The sequence below is a fragment of the Netta rufina genome (assembly GCF_964035555.1).
Source record: "Netta rufina genome assembly, chromosome: 28".
Taxonomy (NCBI): Eukaryota; Metazoa; Chordata; class Aves; order Anseriformes; family Anatidae; genus Netta; species Netta rufina.
The window spans coordinates 5,483,481-5,500,831 of NC_140152.1; the positions used below are offsets into that span (position 1 = coordinate 5,483,481).

Consider the following 17,351-nt stretch of genomic DNA (forward strand, 5'->3'; position numbering starts at 1 on the left):
GGAAGGAAGCCGTGCCTGTGGCACCCTCATCCTTCTACGGCCCCCCCCTCATCCCTCGCCTTTGGGCCCCGTTACTTCATCTCCTGCCTCACAGGGAGGGGAGCGGGCTGAGGAAGGGGCAAGGCCGGTGCCACCACCCAGTGCCCTGGGGCTCAGCCGGGCTTCGGCTCCCTCCTGCTGCCCCCGGGGCTGCTCCGTGCTCCTGCTCTGGGGCTCTCTTGCGGCGGGGCCGGCGCCTGCCTGTGGAGCAAGGAGAGCTGTCAGCAGGGCCCTGAGCCCCCGCCGCAGGGATGCTGCTGGGAGGGGGAGGCCAGGCTTGTTCCTCTTCGTCTCTTTTTACAAAGTGTTCCTGAAGGCTGATGGGCAGATGCCCGGCCGTTCAGCTTGGATGTGCAGTGGCCTCTCACCACACCTTAACCCACTACTTTCCCCAAAATTAAGGTCCCCCCACCCCCATCTTAGGCTGCTGACTCAGGTTGCTGCTCTTCAAAGAGCTGGGAGGAGAGACACAAACTCCCCAGGCCCTGGTGCTGGGGGGGGGAGGCAGCCTGGGGGCCTCCAGCCCTGGTCCTTGCTCTCCGAGGGGCGCAGCATCGTGCGAGACCCTCCCCAGCCCAGCCCTGTGCGAAGGAGCCAAGCCTGAAGTTGGGGTGCAGAGCCCTTGAAGCCCCGGCTGTGCTTTTGGGGTGCCCCAGGAGCACCCCCAGGCCCCCTCCACACTCACCTGTCCTCCCGGGGCCGCTCCGAGGCCGGTGCCCGGCTGCTCCTGGCTGTGCCCATGGCGGCCACCAGCTCGCTCTTCCTCACCAGGGCCGCACGCAGCTGCTCCCGCATGGCCTCGATCTTCTCCTCCAGCTCCCGCAACTCATCCCCCGTGCCCTGCAGCGGCCCGTTCCCCCGCGGCCCCGGGGTCCCCTCGCCCTCGGGGGTGGCCGTGTCCAGCTGGAAGCGCACCCGGCGCCCCTCCTGCCGCAGCTGGGGCCAGGGCTGCACCCCGGGGCTCTGCTCGGGGGCGCACCTTGAGGGGGGAGAGGGGTCGAGGTGGGGGCTGCAGGGGCATCCTGCTGCAGCCCCGGGGCTGGAGGGTGCCCGTGGGGAGGATGAGAGCCAGGGCAGGCGCCCATCCAGGGCCCTACCTCTCCGCCAAGTTCAGCTTCTGGCCCTTCTGCTCCTCCACGCCCGTGTTCAGCGCCCGGTGGATTTTCTGTGGGGCACAAGGGAGGAGTGAGGGCCCCATGGGGAGACGGAACAGGGCTGGGGGAAGGTGTTGGGGCCGGGCTCCTCCTCGCCCCACCTGGCTGGTGTGCAGCCAGTAGTTGAATTTCTTCTTCCGCTTGATGCGGGGCAGGACCAGGCGGTAGAAGACGTGCTCGCCCAGCGAGGTGAGCAGGGAGCCGCTGAGCCCGATGCAGAGCAGCACAAAGAGCCCCGAGAAGTGGTAGATGCCCATCTGCAGGGTCTGCAAGGAGAGGGACGGGGGCATTGGCAGGGTGCTGGGGAGGGGTCCCCGCAGAGCCCCCCTCTCCCCTGTGCCCAGGGCCCGGCCGCCCGCACCTCGGTGACGGCGAAGACGCGCTTGCCGCAGGGCACCATCTTGTACCACTTGTCGTGCAGGAGGTCGATGAAGCCGGCCGACTTGTAGCGGCTGATGAACTCCGAGAGGTTGGAGGTCAGCGGCGAGTTCTGCGGGAGGCCGATGCCGTAGCCTGGCCCCCGAGGCAGGGAGGAAGAAAGCAGCAATGCTAGAACCAGGGGGGCAATGGCAAGGCACAGCCCCCAGCACCCACCACTGAGGGGTCCCCCAGAGCCCCCCCAACAGCCCCAGCACGTCCCCCCTGCCACCATTCCCCCACCTTCGATGGCGAAGGGCTTCCCCACGGTGAGCAGTTTGCAGTCGGAGTCAATGGAGACCTCGTAGTCCAGCAGGGACTTGTCCATGATGAAGGCGTTGAGCTTGGGGGGCTCCGTCCTGCGCCAATGCGGGGCGGATTGGGGGGCTCAGGGACGGGGCTGCCCCCCCAGTGCGACACCCTCAGGGGGCGTGCAGGGGAGGGGGAAAGCGGAGGGGCCCCCGATGCCCCCCCCGACCCTCACTTGAGCATGGTGACGCCGGCGGGGGTGGTGGGGACGTTGTAGCGCCGCATGTACTCGTGCATCTCGGGGAAGCTCTTCTTGATGTACTCCTCGGCGCTGCTCTCCCACACCGTGCCGAAGCGGAAGCCCTGCGAGGGGTGATGCAGCTGGAAGGAGGCACCGCAGCGTCAGTACCCCCTGCCCGGGGGGATCAGAGCCCCCCCCTCCCTTCCCCGAGCACATCCCCAAGCCCACCCAGCGGCGCGCTCCCACCTTGGGGTCGTGGATGCCCGAGAGCTCCTCGAAGGTCTTCTCCCCCACCATGACGGCCGCCAGGTTGGCCGTGTAGCTGGAGAGCACCAGGAGGCAGAAGATGGCCCAGAGGTTCATGAGGAAGCGGCCGGTGCAGCACTTGGGCGTCTTGCTGGAGACGGTGCGCCCAAAGAGGATGGCGTAGCAGAGGTTGAGGGCTGAGGAGTAGGAGAAGATCTTCATGCGGTTGCGGCCGTGGGGGGTCATGCCGTAGGGGCTCTTCCACTCGTAAAGGGTGAGGAAGAGTGCGGTCATGTGCAGGGCCACGAAGATGCCCACCCACATGGTCCAGTGCAAGGGCCACATGAAGGCCCCGATAGGCGACGCCGTGTCCTTGGTCCTCACCAGGATGCCCAGGCTGGTGGAGAAGAAGGGGCTGGTGAAGTCGATGACTTTGCTCCGCGCCGAGTTGATGCTGAAGGAGGTGACGGCCATGTGGGCCGTGCCGCTGAGCAGGTCCCCCACCAGCCCCGTCCAGCGCCCGTTCTTCCAGGCCCCGTATTTCCCATCGCCCACGATGTAGAGCTCGAAGTCGAAGGGCACGTCCTCGGCCAGCTTCTCCAGCAGGTCGATGCAGTAGCCGTAGCAGCACTTCTTGTACTCCCGCGGCACCGAGCCGTTCCCAGCGCCGAGCTCCTCGAAGAGGGCGTCCAGCACGGCCGAGTCGTTGGTGCCGGGGTCCAGGCAGAGCTGCCCGGCCGGGCAGCTCCCGTCCTCGTCCACCTCCCGCGTGAAGACGAAGGGGTGCTCCACCAGCGTCACCACCCGCAGCTTGGCGCGGGCGCCGCCTCCCCCCTCGGCCAGGCTCTTGCGCTGGAGGTGTCTCTGCCAGGCGCCCTCCTCCAGCTCCAGCTTGCCGTGCCGCCAGGCGCCCATCGTCACCCACGTCGGCTGCCCCAGCGAGTCCCGCAGCAGGCTCCAGACGCGGTACTGGTGCTCCGTCTGCACCCGCGTCCCGTTCTGCACCTGCACGTGTCCCGTCCGGCCGTGGAAGGACGTGTTGGACATGAACCTGGGGGGGGGGAGGGCACAGCGGGGTCACGGCTCGGGCACAGCGGGGTCCTGCTCCGGGGAGGGGAGGCGAGGGACGGGGCTTGCGGCTGGGAGCGTGAGGTGCCCAGCTCGGCACAGAGGAGGAGCAGGATCCGGCCCTGCTGCCTGTGCCCTGCAGCTCGCTGTGCTAGCAGGGCCAAGTGCTATTAATATTTATACAGCACCAGAGCTCGGGCAGCGTGAGGGAGATCTGAAGTGACGCAGCCCCCTTGTGCAGCCGCACAGAGCCTGTCCCTGGGGGGGGGCCATGCACTGAGCCCCACAGCAGCGGCCACACCGGCTATGGCCAGGTCACCCCACCCGCCGTGCCCCAAAACCACCACAGAGGAGCAGGGAGGGGGCACGGCCCCCCCGGCAGCACCGTCCTTACCTGGAGAGGAAGCGCCCCGAGGACTCGGCACCCTCCCTGAGCCTGCCGTTGCAGTTCACCGTGGTGGGGACGAGCGCGAGGTCAGGGCGCACGGCGGCGGCGCTGGCGATGGCGCGGGACACCAGCTCCACTGCGTCCTGCACGAACGGCTCCAGGGGGGGCCGGCCCACCTCCCCGAAGGCCAGCAGCCCCAGGGGCAGCCCCTCGGTCTGCAGCTCGCCGGCGCGGAGCGGGGAGCCCAGGATCCAGTGAAACTCCTGCAGCAGCAGCCCCGACTGTTCGACCACCCTGAAGAGCAGCCGGGCGCGCCGCAGGTCGCAGCCCAGCACCAGCACGGGGCTGGAGAGAGCCTTGAGGCGCTCCCCGCGCTGCCGGAGGTAGCGGGAGGCCCTGGGCTCATCCAGGTAGCCGAGGTCCAGCACGGCACGGAGGAGGAGCTGGGTGCGGCGGGCCCAGAGGCCGAGGAAGCCGGAGACGTCCCAGGGGTGGCAGAGCACCAGGCTGGTCTCGTGCCAGTCGTTGGCCTGCAGGATGCTCGCCAGCACCTCCACCAGCGTCTCCAGCGAGCTCTGCCGGTCCATGTGGAAGTGGAAGGGGCTCTGCCGGCACACAGGGGCGGTGGCTGTCCCCAGCCCTGCTGCTGCCCCTGGGGACAGCCCAGAGCAGCACCAACCCTCGGCTCAGCACCATCCCTCCCACCCTGGGACCACCCCACTCCTGGCCCTGCTCCCTCCAGCACCAGCACGGATCGGAGCAATGGTTTCCCTCTGCCCACGCAGCTCCAGCCACGCACCCGAGGGTGTGCAGTGCCCAGGAGACCAGAGAGCTGCCCAGGGAGGAGACCCCGCTCTGAGCCCCCCCGCTGCCACCTGAGCCAGGGGTCGTGCACCTGCCCTGCTGCCAGCAGCACGCAGCCGGCCCCAGCCCCAAGCAGGAGCTGCAAGGACGCAGCAGGCGTGGAGGGCGGCGCAGCCGGCGCGTGTCCCCGCGGGAGGCTGGGGGACAGGCTGCCGCCGTGCTCCTGCTGCCTGCCAAGAAGCGGAGTCACCTTCCTGGTGGCTGAGCGGAGGCTGGCGGCTGAGCCCAGCGCGGGCGAAGGAGCCCAAATGCTCCAGAGAGTGCAAAGGGGTCGGGCAACACAGCCCCGTGTGGTGAGGGTCTGTCCCCAGAGAGGACTGGGAGAGGGATGAATCCAGCCCCAGGACTGCGGGGCCGGGGACAGGTCTCTGCTGGCAATGTTTAGGCTGTGAACCACGGCACAGGTGAGTGTGGCCATTGCACCTGGGCCAGTGGGGCTGAACTGGGTGGCACAGGAGGCTCTGGGCATGTCCCCAGGGCCCTGCTGGGGCTGGACCAGGATTGGGACAGGGGATGGGGGAGCACGGGGCTGCCAGGGGAGCTGCCTTGGACTGGGAACTGGGATTGCGTTGGGACGGAGCTGGGATGGGGGCCAGGATGAAGGTGGGAGAGAGCCAGGATGGGGGCTGGAATAGAGGCAGGATGGGGGCAGAATGGTGCCCAGGAGGGGACTGGGAAGATGCTGGGATGAGGTCAGGCTTGAGCCAGGATGGAGCTCGGGATGGCGCCGAGACAGGGACAGGAACAGCAGCAGGGTGAGGACGGGATGGGGGCGAGATGGGAGCCAGGAGGGAGCCGGGATGGGGGCAGAAATTGGGGCCGGGATGGAGCCGGGATGCAGCGAGGATGGGGGGGCCACGACAGAACCGCGATGGGGGCAAGACAGGAGCAGGGACCGGAGCCGGGACGGCGCGGAGAGCTGGGACGGAGCCGGGGGTCCCTCCCGGGGGTCCCTCCCGGGGGTCCCGCCGCCCGCAGCGGTGGCCGCGAGGCTCTTACCTGCGGGCGGAAGGGCAGCGGGCCGCGGGTGTCGAGGACGCTGACGAAGGGGAGGCGCAGGGCGGCGGCGAGGAAGTCGAGCTGGAGCAGCTCCCGGCGGGAGCGGGGCACGGCCAGGACGGCGGCCACGCCGCGCCCCCCCAGCGCCCCGCAGAGCCACCGCGCCAGCGAGCCGGGGTCCCGCGCCGCCGGGGCGCCCGCCACCAGCTCCAGGCTGCGGTTGTGGGGCAGCGCCGTCCCCCCGAGCCCCCCGGACCCCCCGGACCCCCCCAGACCCCCGGCGGCCCCGGCCAAGGCGGCGCGGACGCGGCCGGGGGCTGCGGGCGGCAGCAGCGCTCCCAGGCGCACGGCGGGGCCGGCGCGGGCCGGGACGCGGCAGGGCTGCGGGTGCCCCCCCGCCGCCCCCAGCGCGGCCGCCAGCAGCCAGAGCGCCCTCAGCCCCGCCATGGGCACCCCCGGCCCCCCCCCGGCTCCGCTCTGCGCCCGTCGGGCCGAGCCGAGCCGAGCCGCGCCGGGCCGGGGCGGGCCGGGGGCGGGGGCAGCTCCGCCGCGGCGGGGCGGGAGGGGCCGGGACGGGCCGGGAGAGGCACCGGGAGCTGCCCCCCCACCCCCCCCCGGCTCCGGTGGCCCCCCGGAGGCTCCGGGAGCGCGTGGCCGGGGGGGACCTCCCCGGGGTCGGGTCCCGCCGCACCGCCCCGCAGCCCCCCGCGGCCCCGCGGGGGTGGCGCCGCCTCGCAGGGTCCCCCCCGTGCCCCGGGGGAGCCGTCGGGGGGGGTGGTCCCGAGGAGCCGCCGCGCCTCGCACCGAGCCCGGCGCTGCGCGTTCCGCCCGCCCCCGCCCGACGGGACCCGGCCGGGTCCGGCGGCTCCTCCGGGCCGAGCCCCCGCGGGCACAGCGAGCCCCAGGCTCCCGGGGGTGAGGGGGGGCTCGGCCCGGGGCCGGGGGGCTCCTCGCTCCGGGAGGGGGATCCTCGGCTGCCGGGGAGCTGGGGCGGGAGCGGCTCCGCTGAATTCGTGAGAGAAAGCGAGCGAGAAGGGAGCCAAGTACCAGCTGGCGAAAATATTGATCACCAGACAGCTTTAATGAGTCAAAGCTAATGAATTCCCCTTGCGGGGAGCGGATCCTGGCGGCCCCGGGCAGGGGCTGGGGGGGGGCCCTGGCACGGAGCAGCCCCCGCAGCCCCCACCCCAACGTGAGCCCCGCGGAGGGGCCTGGAGCAGCGCTTGGGGGGGGGGGGCCGGGAGGGAGCGCCCCGACCTGGGGCAGCCCCCAAGGGGAGGGGGGGGGCAGCCCCTAGGGAGCCCCCGGGGCTCCACTGCTGCAGCCCGAGCTCTGTGTGCCCCGAGCACCCCCCTGGCTCCGGCTGCTGCTCCCTGCTGCAGCCGCTTCATGGTGATCCAACCCGTCAGGAGGAAGGCGGGGAGCACGAGAAGAGGAATGGGGCTCATTAAGCTAAAAGCATTATCTCAGCGAGCTGGCGTGCGAGCGGGCTGCGTGGACACTCGCGCTATTAAAGTGCACTTTAAATCAGCTGCGCTTACTTCTGGTGTGCTGAGCTGCTCGCTGCGGTGGCTGCGTGCGGGGCCGGAGCTCAGAGCACCCCTGAGCATCCCAGGCCACCCCTGTGCTGCCGCCGTGTGCCCACTCCAGCCCCAAAAAGCCCCCCGAGGGGCAGCAGGACGCGGTGCTGGTGGGGAGGGCACCAGACGATGGAGCAGGCAGCTGCTGCAGGAAGAGCATCGCCAACTGCTGATCCCTGCAGCAAATGTACCCCCCTGTGCTCCCCCTGCTGCCTCCTGCTCTGGGACCTGAGGTCCAGGGGAGCTGCAAGGGGCACGAGGATGCTTTGGGGCTCCTGGAAGCTCTGGGAAAACAGCCTCGGGGCAGGGATGAGCGAGGGACTGCGGCAAGAAATCACCTCCCTGCTCCCTGCTGGGGACATGGCAGCAGGTTATTGAGATCTGTGGGTGCCAGGGGGGCTTTAAAGGAAAGTCAGGCATCTTTCACTATAAAAAACAAATCTTTTATGTAAAAAATAAACCTAAACAAAACCCACAACCCCCGCCGCCATGCTAGTGACAATACAAAAGGCCGAGTCCCCAGAACACCGTGGAAAACAAAGTAGCTGGATCAAAATATATATAAACTGTCACCTTACCCAGATGGGAAATAGCACCGTGCTCACCCCGCCCCTCCCCAGGGGCAGCCCCGTGCCCCGCAATGAACAGCCAAGCCCGCAGACCACCCCGGACCCCTGCCCGTGGGCTGGGCCGGGCGCACGGGGGTGCAGGAGCCGCGCAGCCCCCGCTCTGTGGGAGCAAAACCAATCCCCGAGCCCCCAGCAGGGGCCTGGCTGCGGTGGGTCCGGCGGTACCGAGCAGCATCTCCCAGGGCAGGCTGGGCGGAGGGGGTCTCAAAGTGGTACCAACAGAGAGAAAACACGTTTCTGTCTGCACCGCAGGGTCGAGTAACGAAAAGAAACAAAGAGGCCGGGGGAAGAGACGGGAGAAGGGCAGGAGCTGCTCTCCGAAGGCCGCCCCGCCACCGGGACGCTCTGCCGGCAGCCGGCCGCTCCGTGGGCTGCCCCCGTCCAGCACCGAGCGGCGCCTCGGGGTGCAAACGGTCCCTGTGGTGTCCTGCACGCAGCCGGCCGGGGAGCACACGCAGCAGCCCCGTGCCCATCTCAGCCGTGTAGTCAGAGGGAGGCCAGACGGAGCAGCCGAACGCTCCGGCGCGTTCCGCCGCGCTCGCGCGCCGGCAAGGCGTGGAGCCACGCGTGCCTGCAGGTCCGCGTGCCCGAGGGCTGGCTGGTTCTTCCCCAGGGAGAGGCAGAGGGGTGAGAGGGCCGGGGGTCGCCTCTTCATTTGGCCGGTTTGGTGATGATGCGAGCGGAGAAGTCGAAGAGGTTCTTGTTGATCTTCCGGAGGGTGCTCACCTCCTCTTCCAGCTCGCTCACCTGGATCGTCAGGTGCTCCTGGTCTCCCACCAGGTTCTGTGAAGAAAAACGCGACAGGAGAGCTGCAGGCACCCGGCCTCAGCTCTGGCAGTGGAGGCTGGTGCTCCCCCGAGCAGCAGCAAATCCAGAACCAATTTCATCCCCTCCCTTCTTCGCCTCCTGTTCAAAAGCTGCACCCCCTCCCACCCCACGTGCAGACTCCGGGATTTGCCCCCCCCCATCCCCAGCTTGGCACAGCACCCCAAGGGTCTGCTCAGAAGAGGACCCCAAAGGGACCCGCACCAGCAGGAAGCGCTTCCCCCACCCCCAAGGAACTCTCACCTTTTCCCTCGTCGAGCACATCTGGGCGTACATCCTCTCGCCCTTCTCCAGGTAGCTCTCCCCGGAGTCCTGCAAGGACCGGACAGGACGGATGGATTCAGAGGACCCCTCCCAACAGCCCCCATGCTGGGTACCCCCCGCAGGAGCTGTCACCCTCTGGGGACAGACACTGACAGGAGCAGCTCTGGGGCTCCGGGCAGACAGGACAGGGACAGGTAGACGTGCTGATGAGCCTTTGGTTGTTCACGGCCCAGGACAGCCCTGCGCTGCCACCAGATGCTCTGGGGTTGGAGCCCAGCCCAGGAGGTAGAGCAGAGCCCACAGCACGGCACCGGGCTGGGAGGACAAATGACTGCACCAGCCAGGGCTGCAAGGGGAGTGCAAGGAGGGAGAATGGATTTCACTGCACTGGAGAGCAGAGTTCAGGGAGGGGAGAAGAGCCTCTGGCACATCCCTCTGTGCCCTGCCTGGCAGAGGGACCCGAGGCTCCCACCACGAGCCTGCTTGCTGGGCAGTCCCAGGCTTTAGGAACAGCACTGGGGGAAGTTCAGCAGCACAGAGAGGGCAGGAGAGAGGATCAGATGTGCACAGGAGGCAGGAGAAGGGAGCAGCCTTGTGCAGGGAAGGGCCCACGTCCTCCCAGGAGTCGGGCATGCAGCTGCTGCAGCCAGCACAGCTTGGTCAGTCCGGTGTCTCTGTTCCCTGCCTCACATAAGCCATCGAGCTGCCTGTCCTGAGCCCACCGTGGGGGTCTGCACCCTCACTGTCCACTGCACATTACTCCGTCAGCAAGAAATGCACCAGGTCCTCGCCCCAAGGGGGCTGCAGGAGAAATTCTGCGCCCTCCAGAGCCGCCACTGACCCCTTCCCCCCGGCAGCCCGCTGCCCCCCGGTACCTGCTGGTGGAGCCCGAGGCGCAGCATCACCCCCTCGCTGCCCTGCTCGTCGCTGCTCTCGGTGCCGTAGAGGTGCTTGCTGAACTTGGGAAGAGGCACGCTGGGCTTCCCATCCGGGTTGAACATGTTGGCTGGGGCCAGCACGATGAAGGCGTTTGTAACCGGACCTGGGGCGGCACAGAGGGGGAGGTCAGGTCACATCGCTGCCAGCTTTGCCTCCCGCCTGGCTCCTCGGGCAGCCCCAAGAATAAACACAGCCCGAGGAGCTGCAGGTGCCCGGGACTCCCGTGCTCACCCCCAGCACCCCGAGATGCCTCCCGGGCACCTCCCAGCCCCGGGCGGTCTGCTCGTCCTCAGCAGAGCGAGCCATCCATCAGCGGCCGGCTCACAGCTGCCTGCCGGTAATGATCTATCACACACACTCGTTTGGCAGAGATAATGAGTGCTTTAATTACTACACTTACCCGCACAGGCTGCTGCTTTCTGTCAGCAGCCCCCTCCGCCCCCCGCTGCAGGCTCACACTTGCTGCCAGACTCCCACCGCGGCCCCGGAGCGCTGCCGGGCGCGGGACCCTCCGAGACCACCAAGGCTCCCCGGCAGCACCCCCGCAGCCCAGGGGCTCGTGTGCGAACAGAGCAGCTCAGGCACTGCCCATAAATCCCCGGCCATCCGTCTTCCCCCCAGCTGAACTCGACAGCACAAAGGGAAAGGTTAAAAGGATCCAGAGCCACCTGAGCGAAGGCTGCCGCAGAGCGCAGCTCCCGCGCGGATCTGCTGCCAAGGGCGGCCGGGAAAGGTGCAGAACGGGAGGAGGAGGAGGGGGCAGTTTGCTTTTACTCTTGCTCCCTCCCTCCCAAAAAGAAGTTTGCTGCTGCTTCCGAGATAGCCGTTAGCGAGGGGAGCACCCCCAACCCACCCGCAGGGCAGGGGGGGCCATTGGAAAGGAAGGGGCGAGCCAGGCAGGGGGGACGAGACCTCACCAAGTAGCTCTCAATCCCCACGTCTGCTCCCCACCGAGGCCCTGGCCTCCAGCAGAGCCAGCCCAGCTCCCCCCACCGGTGAGGACGCCCCTCCCAGCCCCTCGGTGCCGTCCCTCTGCCCGTGCTCTGCCCCGCTCAAGGACAGGCAAACCCTGGGGAAGCCCCTGCCCCATCCTGCCAGCTGGGCACGCTCCTCCCCAGCCCCAAAGCCAGGCTCCAGCTCCTCTGCTCTATTTCCAGCACCGTCATGTGGCTCCCCACTGGTTTCTCCCTTGCCCACAGCCTTTGCCCCCTGTGAGCAGAGGGACGTCACCACCCTGAGCGCGCCAGGCTGGAGGTGGCTGTCACATCAGCTGTGGCTGAAGCCCTCGTCATCTCGGGAAGGGAACACGCCAGGAGGGCAGCAGGGCAGCAGCTCGGGACAGACCTTGCCAGGAGGTGAATCCACGGCCGGCCAGAACTCAGTGCAGGGCCCCCCCACCCCCTGCTCCCTGCGGCACAGCTCCCCCATGCAGGGGGCTCCCTGGGGGACACCTCCCGAGCCACGTGCGGCTCCCATGTGTGGATGAAGCACCCGGGCAGCAGCGGGGTGGAACTGGTGCCAGGGCTGCTGGGGAAGCCAAATCCCAGCCTGCAGGGGTTGCAAAAAGCACCCTCACCTCACGGCCCTGGCACCCAGCGGCACGGTGCTGCGGGAAGAGCAGAGGATTTGTGTCCCTCTGCGCTCTTCTGGAGCCTCGAGGAAGGTTTTAACGCCTGGCTCGCAGTGGGAGCTTGGCCACCTCTCCTGCAATGACTCACACGGCTCAGGCTTTGCCTGTTTTCACTCTTCTAGTGCTACTGGAGCAAGGCTGGATGGACGCTGCAGCAAACCCCCCGCAGGAACGGTCCTTGGCAGCAAAAGGCAAGCGGGAACGGGTCTGCAGGCAGCCTGGGTCTCAGTGCCTGCCCTGATGCAGCAGCTCGCCCACCTCTGTCCAGAGAGTGAACTTGTACTTCTGCTGCATGAGCCTCATGAGCTCGTGGGTGCCTGCTGCTGGGGGCACGGGGGTGGCTTCTCCCCTTCCTCAGCCTCCTCAGACGCTAGGGTGTGTCTGGGGGAACGGCTCCCTTTGGAAAACAAGGCAGAAGACCCTGGACTTCCTCAGCGACAGGGTAAAATCTCTGACTCAGCCTCTGACAGAGCACAAGAGGGTTGTTAACAGACGTGGGCAAGGCCAAAGCGCTGCTCCAGACAGCTAAGGCATCCCTTTAATGCCTCTACCCTTCCTGAAAGTGTGAAGCAAGTACCAGAAAAATGCCTGAATTGCGCACGGCAGCGTCAGCAGAAGCGAGACAGCAGCAGCCTTCAGCAGCTGAGGAGGAAGGGGTTGTGGAGATAAGGACATGCCTACCTTTGTGATTCATCGTCTTCAGGCACTGCTTGCTTTGGATGTCCCACAGCCGGACCGTTTCGTCGTGGGAGCCGGAAAGCAGCAGGCTGCCGTCCGTGGAGACGGACAGACACGTCACCTGGTTCCTGGAACGGGGAAAAGGGAACCTCAGGACGAGCCAAGGTCTGCCAGGAGCCCGTGGGGTGGGCAGACGGGGGCAGTGAAGCACTCGGCAGGTATGTCTGGTATCTCACCTGTGCCCTTTGAAGATCTTCCCGTTCTCCCGCTCTGTCTGGAAGGTCCGGTCCCTCTGCACCGGCTGCAGGAACGGAGGAAGGGAGGAGGGCGAGAGGGGTTGGAGGGGAAGACCGAAGGCAGCAGGTTCAGCGCTGCGTCTGGGCAGGGCGGGGGAGGCGCAGGGAAGCCAGGCCCTCCCGTCCTGCCACATCGCAGCGGGGAGGCAGCGGGGCTCAGGGTGCGCCCCGAGCACTCACCCAGGCACAGAGGTCGACCTGGAAGATGGAGCCGTCCATGCCGCCGCAGAACATGTGGTACTCGGACAGGTCCAGGGTCACGGCCATGATCCCCACGTCGAACAGGACGGACAGCAGGAGCTCCCCAGATGCGACTTCCCAGAGCTGGAGTCAGGCAGCGCAGGAGAATTAAGGGCTTAAACGTCCACCACAGGACGGGAAGGACCCCCTGCTGTGGAGCAGCACCCACATGCCCAGCGCCGAGCTGGCAGCACCAGAACCCCCACCTCACTGCAGCTGGGGACACTGAGGCACAAACTGGCCTGCCCTGAGTCACCCAAAGCAGCCTCTTTGTGACCAGGAGATGGCAATGCTCCTCGGCAGCTCCGAAACAGCCCCTGACCTGCCTGTGCCCGTCTCACCCCGTCTGGTTCCCCAGGGCAGAGCCTTCCTGCAAGGCAGGAGCAGCAGACACGGCTCCAGCTCCAGTGCCTGCCGTGCCCAGAGGAGCCAGCTCCGTGCTCTGCGTCCTGCCAGACCGAAGGGACGCCGGGGAAGGGAAATGAGGAATGAGCCCAATGCCCCCCAGGGACGAGAGGGACGGCAAAGCATGAGGAGACACAGTCTGAGGGCAGGTGCAGCGAAACCGCTGCTGTTTGGAGAGGCAAAACCCATTAGGTCTGGCAGCTCTGAGTCATCACAGAGACAGCCAAGAAACCGAGCTGCTGCAGCCCGCACGGACAGCTCTGCTGCAGCCCAGCAGAAGCCAGGCTTTAACCCTCCGGGGCCTGCACACCTCCGGGGCATTTGTTTGTTCCGAGCCGAGCCTCACCTTTGCTGTCTGGTCGAGGGACGCTGTGGCAGCTCGTGCCAGGGGCCCCCCGAAGCCGCAGCACATGTCCGTGATAGGGAGGCTGTGTCGGGACCACACGTGGCGAGGGTCTGGGATCTGGGAGGGCTCTGCCTGCAGCACGCTGTAGGAGGGAGGACCAAGAGGAGACTCAGTACGGCCGGGCAGCAAGAGCCACGCTGGGGATGCCAAGGCTGTGAGGGGGAGCTGAACAAGGCTCTGCTGCCTCGGGGACGGCTCCGTGGCTGCAAGACCAAGTGCAGAAGCTGCCAGCAGCCACGGCACGATAAGGGCCACTACAGGGGTTCCCCATCCCAAGGGACAGAGCCCTCAGCTGCTGATACCCGGGGGAAATGCTGCAGCTTGGGAATCTTGGGTGGGACACCAGGCAAAGTCGACCTGGCACTGAGGATAACAGCGCTGAACAGCTTGCATAAGGAGGGCGCAGCCTTGTCACCACCAGCAGGTTTTAAGAACAGCTCAGAGACAGGCTGAAGCAGAGCTGATTCTGCCTCCTGGCAGTGGTGGGGACCTCGTGGTCTGCACTCCTGGCCCAGATGCTCTCTGTGCCCAGCACGGCACCGTTACCTGTACAGGTTCCACACCAGAGCCAGGCAGTCCTTTGCCCCTGAGAGAAAGTGGCTGCTGTCATCAGTGAAGCAGAGGCAGGTGAGGTCCTGGTAGTGCCGGTTCAGGATGGCCAGGAGGTTCCCGTTGGAGACCTAGGGCAGAGGAAAGGGCAGGAGAATGCTCAGAAAGGAACACCGGGATGTGCCAGGGTAACTGCTCCCTGCTCTCAGCACCCAGAGCCCATCCCCAGGTAAATCCAGCAAGAGGCAGTTTGGGAGGCTCCTGCCCACAGCAGCTCCAGAACCTAGGGACAGCAGGGCAGCTTCCCCGGTCAAGACACAGGCAGGCCGTGGAGCTGTCCTGTTCGTTGTTGATATCACTGATGGCTTCTCTCAGCCTCGTTACTCAGCTGGAAGGCAGGAGATGGCTGCGGTGCTCACAAACCCGCCCCAGGGGCTGCTGCATTTTCGCAAGGCTGCGTGGTCTCAGGCCAAGGAGGGCTCCGGGGTGGAAAATGCCTTCCTAAACCCAGAGCTCTTCTTGGTGAAAGGCAACGCTGCAGGGAGGGAGGGAACTACGGAGGCAGCGCCACATAAAAGAACAGAACCAGCTCCCTCTCATTGTCTGAATTACACCTAAAAATAAAGGCAAACTGCAATTCAACAGAGAACAAGTGGTTTTGCAGAGCAGGCGAGTAACGGGGGCTGCTGGAAGCCGTCCCCAGCTCCGTGCAGCCTCTCAGCGTGCCTGCTCACCCCGCCATGCAGACACGGTCACTGCTCCTGCCAGGCCAGGCTGGCTGGAGGCACGCAGAGGGGATGCACTTTGCAGATGAGGCAGAGCAGAGACCAGCTCAGAGCACCATGAGCAAGCAACTCCCACCTGCTGCAGTCTCAGCCCCAGCGTTCCTTCTGAGGGCTTTTGTTTTTTTTTTTTTCCTCGGCGCTGCCACAGGCACATTTTTAAAAGCAAAACCTGATGAATTAAGATAGAGCCACCCACATAATAAGGCTCAGAAACATCCCCCGAGATGGAGAGCTTTACAGGTTAGATATCTCGGTCTTTAATCCTGCGGCTAAGAGCAAGCTGTGTTCTTCTATTTACTTGGTGAGGTGCTTAGAACGCAGCGTAATCCCCACGTAAACACCGCCACTAATTAAAAACAGGGCGACGAGCAGAGCCCAGCGGCCTTTGCAGGCATCAAATATTAGGCTAAAATGTGGGAGAACCTGGGCAGCTCGCTCAGCCCTGGCCAGCACCTTTGGGTGTCCCAGTGCCCTCCCCATCCCCTCGGCAGGCTGGGAGCGCTCCTCACCTCCCACAGGTAGATGCTCTCAGCGACGCCGGCCAGAATGTAGAGCCCGTTGGGAGACGCCGTCAGGCAGGTCACCGGCCCGGGGCAAATGATCTTCTGCTGGAGCTGGTCCTGGGAGCACAGAGACGACAGCGGCCGTTCAGTGAGGGTGGTGATTTGGGGAGGGGGAGAGAAATAAAAGCCTGGCTCGGGGCAGGCCTGCACCGGGCAGAGTCCTCGGCCCTGCCCCTGGATTCTGGGGTTCTGTGCGTGCCGTGGTTTAACCCGGCCGGCAGCTCGGCACCACGCAGCCGTGCCCTCACCCTGTGTCTCAGCGAGAAGCTGAAACGTCCTTGGCTTGGTGCGAGCACTGCTCTGCAGCAATAAAACACCGGGGTGTTCTCAGCACTCTGCTCACCCTAAGCCAAACCACAGCACCCTACCAGCTCCCAGGAGGAAAATCAACTCTGTGCTAACTGAAACCAGGACGGGCTGGAGAGGAGCTGAAGAAGAGAACGATGGAGGAGCGCGGTCCCTGGGACAGCACAAATCCCACCGAGTTGTTCTGTGTTTTGCCAGTTTCCTCGCACTTGCTTTGTGTTTAATCCCCCAGTGAAAAGGTAAATTGCCCTCCTGCACCCACGGAGCCCCAGCCACAAGCAGCAGGAGCAGTACCAAGAGGCAGGGGATTTGGGTACAGTCGTGCTCCACAGCTGGGGAGCCCTGGAGATTCAGCAGAAAACAGGCTAAGATTACAGCAGAATAATATTAATTAGAGAGAGAAACACGATCTGAGCTAGCTCTTGGCCTGGGGGGAGCAGAGCTGGCAGGAAGAAAGGGAGCGCAGCGAAGAAGGGGCCGTGCATGCACTGAAGCTCCCGGACTGCTGCTGCTCTCTGCAGCAAAACTGAGGGGAAGGCCCAGAAACGGGGAGGTTTTGGGTGTGGGGCGGGGGGGCTCTGTGCTGCTCTCCTGCCCTAACCGCGGTGCTGCCGGGGCACAGCCAGGGGCAGGGCAGCTCTGCAGGGCCGGGTGAGGGCTGGCTGGAGGGGTTTGTCTGTGGATTTTCCGTTTTTGGCTGAAATATGCCCAGAACATGAGAGATTTCAGGCAAAGCAGAATCAGCCCGGGGGGTTTCTCTGCGACTCCCCCCCGACATGCGGCAGAGCCGGGGGAGCTCCTGGGGGAGCTCCTGGGGCAGCCCCACGGCCCCAGCGAGGGCAGCTCCCTGCTCGGGAAGGGGATGTGAGGATGGATCCCCCCCCCCCCCACACCAAAAAAAAAAAAAAGCCTTTATCGCCGCCCCCACACGACCCCCTGGGGACCTCTCCATCGAGGGAGCTCAGCACCCCCCAAAACCACGACCCCGGGGTCCGAGGGGGGCAGGGGGGCTGCGGGCAGGGCCCGGGGGTCCTCGGGGCACCTCGGGGGGGGGGCTCCAGTGGGGGGGGGGCCCGGGGGGCTTCACCCCACAGCCCCCGGGGGGGGCCCCGCGGCCACTGAGGGGGGGCTGAAGGGGAGCTCGGCACGGATCCGGCCCCCCCCAGCGGCGGGCAGCCCCCACGCAGCTCCCCGGTCCCGGGGGGGCCCCTCCGTGCCCGGAGCCCCCCCCCCCGAGCCCCCCCGGGCCCCCCTCCCCCGGCGCTACCTTCCTCTGCAGCTCCCAGACGTTGATGTAGCTCTTGCCCAGCTGTGCCCCCAGCAGGTGCTCGCCCCCCAGCAGCGCCAGGCCCCGCGGGCCGCTGTTGCCGCCGCGGTATCCGGGCAGCGCGGAGCCCGAGTGCAGCTCCCACACGGAGCAGTTGCAGAGCGGCCCCGCCGCGTCCGACACCAGCGCCACCTCCATGGGCGCCGCCATCTTCGCGGTCCTCCAGGGCCAGAGAGAGCGCGGCGGGAGCGCAGAGCGCCGCCCTTCCGGAGAGCCGGCCAATCGGCCGCGGCGGCAGGGCGGATGGGGAGGGGATGGGGGGGA

At 66.5% G+C, this 17,351-nt stretch overlaps 2 protein-coding genes across 2 annotated transcripts; both read right to left on the reverse strand.

The window, feature by feature from the left end:
• Positions 1-108: 108 nt before the first annotated feature.
• Positions 109-6,112, reverse strand: GRIN3B (glutamate ionotropic receptor NMDA type subunit 3B; the record flags this gene model as incomplete). Its single annotated transcript, XM_084302689.1, has 10 exons — positions 109-240; positions 725-1,018; positions 1,137-1,204; positions 1,295-1,459; positions 1,555-1,706; positions 1,854-1,969; positions 2,095-2,240; positions 2,347-3,397; positions 3,809-4,407; positions 5,666-6,112. 10 exons carry the CDS (start codon positions 6,110-6,112, stop codon positions 153-155), a joined length of 3,126 nt encoding a protein of 1,041 aa, XP_084158815.1. The 3' UTR covers positions 109-152.
• Positions 6,113-7,741: 1,629 nt separating this feature from the next.
• On the reverse strand, positions 7,742-17,238 carry WDR18 (WD repeat domain 18). The gene is made up of 10 exons (XM_084302709.1): positions 17,028-17,238; positions 15,401-15,511; positions 14,104-14,237; positions 13,498-13,639; positions 12,687-12,830; positions 12,447-12,511; positions 12,214-12,338; positions 9,839-10,005; positions 8,943-9,011; positions 7,742-8,657 (listed from the first exon to the last, which is right to left on the reverse strand). Exons 1-10 carry the CDS (start codon positions 17,235-17,237, stop codon positions 8,526-8,528), a joined length of 1,299 nt encoding a protein of 432 aa, XP_084158835.1. The 5' UTR covers position 17,238; the 3' UTR covers positions 7,742-8,525.
• Between the last annotated feature and the right edge of the window lie 113 nt (positions 17,239-17,351).